The 4,646-nt window shown below is 37.2% G+C and overlaps 1 protein-coding gene across 1 annotated transcript in view; it reads left to right on the forward strand.

Annotated features, from left to right (window-relative positions):
* LOC129713004 (annexin A5-like) overlaps positions 1-4,416 on the forward strand; it is a 26,592-nt gene extending 22,176 nt beyond the window's left edge. The window contains exons 11-13 of the mRNA XM_055661845.1: positions 180-238; positions 1,248-1,370; positions 2,854-4,416. Of these exons, the coding sequence (XP_055517820.1) occupies positions 180-238; positions 1,248-1,370; positions 2,854-2,913 (242 nt within the window). The 3' untranslated portion in view covers positions 2,914-4,416. The remainder of the gene's footprint in view (positions 1-179; positions 239-1,247; positions 1,371-2,853) is intronic.
* Positions 4,417-4,646: the final 230 nt, after the last annotated feature.

Consider the following 4,646-nt stretch of genomic DNA (forward strand, 5'->3'; position numbering starts at 1 on the left):
TGAACATATGCATATCATTTCAATCCTTTTGGGTTTTTTTTCTACTTTTATCCCATTCCAGATCCTGCAATACCTGAATTGTTCATAATGATCTCAATGTTTTGAAATTGCTGTTATTCTGTACAAATTGTCATTTTTTTTAATGGAGATTTTATTTAATAAATCTTTTTTTTCCTCAGTCAAATGCGTGAAGAACAAACAAGCCTATTTTGCTGAGAAACTTTACAATTCCATGAAGGTACGGTATATTTGGAATATCAATTCCCTTCAAGTTGCATCCTTCCCAGCAGCTAGCATTCAAGTTGGTATCCTCTCAATTCTTTCATACTCTTTCTCATGTTGTCTCTTGTGCTTGCTCCTGGCTGCTTAAATACTACTCGGTTCTCTTGAGAGTGGAGTCTGTACCTGATTAATGGATTCAATACTACCAAACTTTTGTACTCTTGGTGGCTGAGGACCCACTTTGCAAAATATCACAACTTGTATCTCACCTCAGTATTCCTTACTCCCTCTGTACAATATTGGCTTTTACATTAAAAAAAAAAACTCCACTCCCTGTCCGATCACCCACAGCCCTCTGATATTCCAATTTCCCTTTTCCTAAACTCTGGAATTTGATATTTTTAACTACCTTGAGAGCACTAGATAAATGCTAACATTATCACCATTTACTAAAAATCCCTCCCCTCCCCCCTCAAATTTTTATAATTTGAGCTCTCTTCAGAAAAGTTAAATTCACCTTTGGTGTTGGTTTAGGTCATTGCTGGAATGGTACAAGAAATTCCAAACCCACTGACACCAGTGCTAAGGTGTGGAGGCTTCAATTGCGATTACCTAGTTAAGCTTGCACCTAATGAGATGCTAAAGTGGGATTACATTTGTACTGTTGTAAGAGTAATATCCTCCAGTTCTGCTAGGAGCCGTGACTAAAGATGTGGAGGCTTCATTGAGAAGGTGCTGACATGATTGCTGCACCATTGTGCAGAGTTTGTTCTTGCTTCACTGCCTATACCATGATCTGATCAGGCTATGACTTCAGAGCCTTGTCTTCTTGGCTTGAAATTGTTAAAGTATTGATTTGGAGTGAAGGTGGAGCACTGTGGGCTGAGGTGATTTGTTCTAATCTCATTGCCCCCGTACTTAACTATTGCCAAATGAAGGCTAGAAGTGATTTGATGATGGGAATTTTTCAGACTATTGAATGGTCAAAATTAACCTCAGAAGATGTGTGTTTTGTCTTTAAACAGGGTGCTGGTACAGATGACGAAACTTTGATGAGAATTATGGTGTCTCGCTCTGAAATTGATTTGGCAGATATTAAAGCTATTTACAAGGCCAAATATGATGAGACTCTTCACTCTACAATTACGGTATGTCATTGATTTTTCCTTGAAGCCTGTCAAGAGAACCTCTTTAAAGAAACATTTCCCGTCTGACCAACTTTTGATAGTTTTGCCCTTTGACAATTTTACATTTGAAATCTAATGTAATTCCTTTTAATGTGCCAATGTGTTGATTTGATTTGGTGCAACTGTTTCTGTACATTGCCTTAAAACCTCCTTGAAGAGCAGCACATTTTTAATTGTCGATTTGGAGATTCACAACACCCACTACATGTTTATGTTCTCATGAAACAATGGTTACATGTGGATTCTACATTTTTGAAATAATTCATTTTTGGATAATGTCTGTGTAGCCATTCATGTTTGTATTTCACCAGAGTTATCTTTAACCTTGAGTCCTCTGTTATTTAGAAAACCACTCTCCCGACTATTTGACAAAAGGGCACAATAAAAGTCACTACCCCCTGATCAGTTTTATTCCCCTCAGCTTAGTTATTCGTTATTTTAACTTTACTATACTGTAGAATCTAAACACCATGATAAATCTATTATTACCTCTCCTAACTATACATTCTTCCTCAGTATGTAAATCGTGAATTAAACATACTACAAGCCACTCATCTTTCTTATCATTTTCAGAATTTTCTACATCAATTTCCTAAGTGTGCATATTACACACTTGGTGAAGAAGAAGGGGCAGGCAGACAGATAAGGGTTTTACACAATGAAGGTAGAAATAACAAGAACCTGAGCAGTTCTTTTAAGATTCCAGGCCACCTCAGTTCTTTTGAGGTTGCAGGCCAAGTCGGAATTTAAACCTTGGCTTCATTAATTGAAATTACTGGGAAAGGGAATGTGATATATTTGAGCAGGTTCTTCATACCTGCCAGGACCCTGCCTACACTATGCCACCAGTACCAGCACAGAGCTTGAATTATTTTGCAATTCAAATTAGCTTAGATTTTGTATGTAAAATCTATTTACCAATACATTTGTGCACATTTTAAAGAAATACCTTCTGGAAAAGTTGCAGGAAAAACAATTGATAATTCCACAATGCATCTTCTGTGTCTTTAATGTATATGCAGACTAACAAATGCACAGATATGATGTAGTCTAACTGTTGAGACTTCCCGAGGTGTCATGGGCCTAACTCAACTAAACACCAGTGAAGGGAGGTGCCACTTGATAACCCCAATGATATACTTGCATCAACATGACCTGTTTTTTTTTGATGTGCTTGTTAACATGTAGGTAGCTAATTATTGTATATGGAGTTGGTTATTGTCCTTGACATAAGTTTGTTTCATCAGTTTAGATAGTGCTTTGGGCTTGGTTTTCTCAGTTGAGCGTTTATCGTGGTGTTATTATCCTGGTATTATCCAAGCACTTTGTGTTTTAATTGAAATCTAGCTTTACTCTGGAGGGAATTAAACTGATGGACCAAGCAACAGAATAGCAGAAATTGTTACATTTCGTTAAATGGTTGTTGTTTTTTTTTCTTCCCCAGGGCGACACTGGCGGAGATTTTAAAGATACTCTACTGAAGATCTGTGCTGGAGATAACTAAAGATTTCCTTGCAGCCCGAGAACCAGATCACAAATGTTTCAACTATCAAATGTTTTAGTTGTCATGCCTTTATATCTTGCTTAAGCAATAATCATGCTCAGTATAACTACAACATTGGATATTTCTAGTAGACAACACCAGGCTCTTCAATGCAACACTGAAGATGGGCTTGCACCCATTTGTAAAATCTAAAAGCACTTACTTAAATTCCACAAGATTTGATTCTGTGTAGTCTGTTTTCCACAATCACTATTAATTTTGTGACAGTTCTTTGAGACCATGCTCTATCAGATGGCACAGCAATTCATAACTTGTATTTTTAACTCAATTAGAATTTGATTTTTACAAATGCTCATATTAAATGGAATTATATCTATATATTCCATTTGATTTGGTAATGAGGCAGCCTCAGCTTGGTGTATTACCTTCCCTTGTACACTGCCCTTGTCCTATATAACTTATTTACAGAATATCCAATTAGTAACACTACTATGCATTTAAAACTAAATGGCTTGATTCCTCAATGTTAGTGTATTCAATGCAAAATGAAGAAGACATTGTCAATACAGAAGTGACAACTTTGACCCAGGCTTGTTAATCCTTCAGCAACTTATGGATGTTAAATTGCAATTGAGTCTATCAATTTTCTAGAAAATCCAACAGATGGTAAAATAATTCCAGAATAGATTTCTTGCCTTGCCAAAGGAGTCTAATGGGGGCATTTATCATTACCAAAAACATCAAGGAACCTCATTCAATTGAGCTGCCCCAGCTTCTCGGGGCTGGAAGCCAATATGAAGATCCCAATTACTTGATTGGACTCCAATTGGTTTGTCACCCACATTGGATTTAATTTTTCATTGAAGTAATGACCAAAATTTTAATTTAAACATTCCGCTTTTTTTTGTTTAATGCCCGAGTGAGTTTTAAAATTACTCCTTTGTCTCATTCCTTGAATGCTTTCAATGGCAAAATATAAAATGAGCCTATTATTTAAAACGTGGTATTAAATTTACAGGAGGCCTGTACATTGTCAAGTCCACTTGAGCCCTTGTCATTGTTGCATTGCAGAAAGTCCTAATGTAATGATTTGATTCCTAGTAGTGGTTTAACCAAAGATCATGGTGAAGCTAGAAGTAAAGGGCCTGTTCCACTTGGGCGTCATTTGCGCGTAATTTATGCGACATCATTTACGCGTCACGACGTGATGCGCGCGTGGTGCGGTCGCGCACGGCGCCCCAGGATTTTGAGATGTACAAAATCTTCATGCGCCATCTGCATGACGCCCAAGTGAGACAGGCCCTTAACATACTACTTGAATGAGGCAATGAGATGTTTTTTAAAAGGTTGCTATTTTTCTTCCAGATGGTTAGCATTGTGATTTGCTTGTATTGCACATTGTCCAAATGTTTTCTGTGAATCTATAAAACACTCCCTTCCCTTGTCCCTTGTCTTTGTTGCTATGAAGACAAATAAAGAATTTTCACCCAGAGTTAACAAAGCGAGTAAGTGTTGTCGTTATTTATTTATTTATCTATAGTTTTCACCCACTTAAAGTTGTGATCAAACCCTTTCATTAATCTTGACAACCCTCAATTGTATTTGATGCAGCAGTCCCACACGCTGTGATCCAGGCTCCTTGTATGTTTATTCGTCTTCAGCTGGAAGTGTATCTACGACAGTGGATAAAATGCAGTAGGATGATTTACCCAAACCCAAGGGAAAAGTGTGGC

Source organism: Leucoraja erinacea, chromosome 34, assembly GCF_028641065.1.
Source record: "Leucoraja erinacea ecotype New England chromosome 34, Leri_hhj_1, whole genome shotgun sequence".
NCBI lineage: Eukaryota > Metazoa > Chordata > Chondrichthyes > Rajiformes > Rajidae > Leucoraja > Leucoraja erinaceus.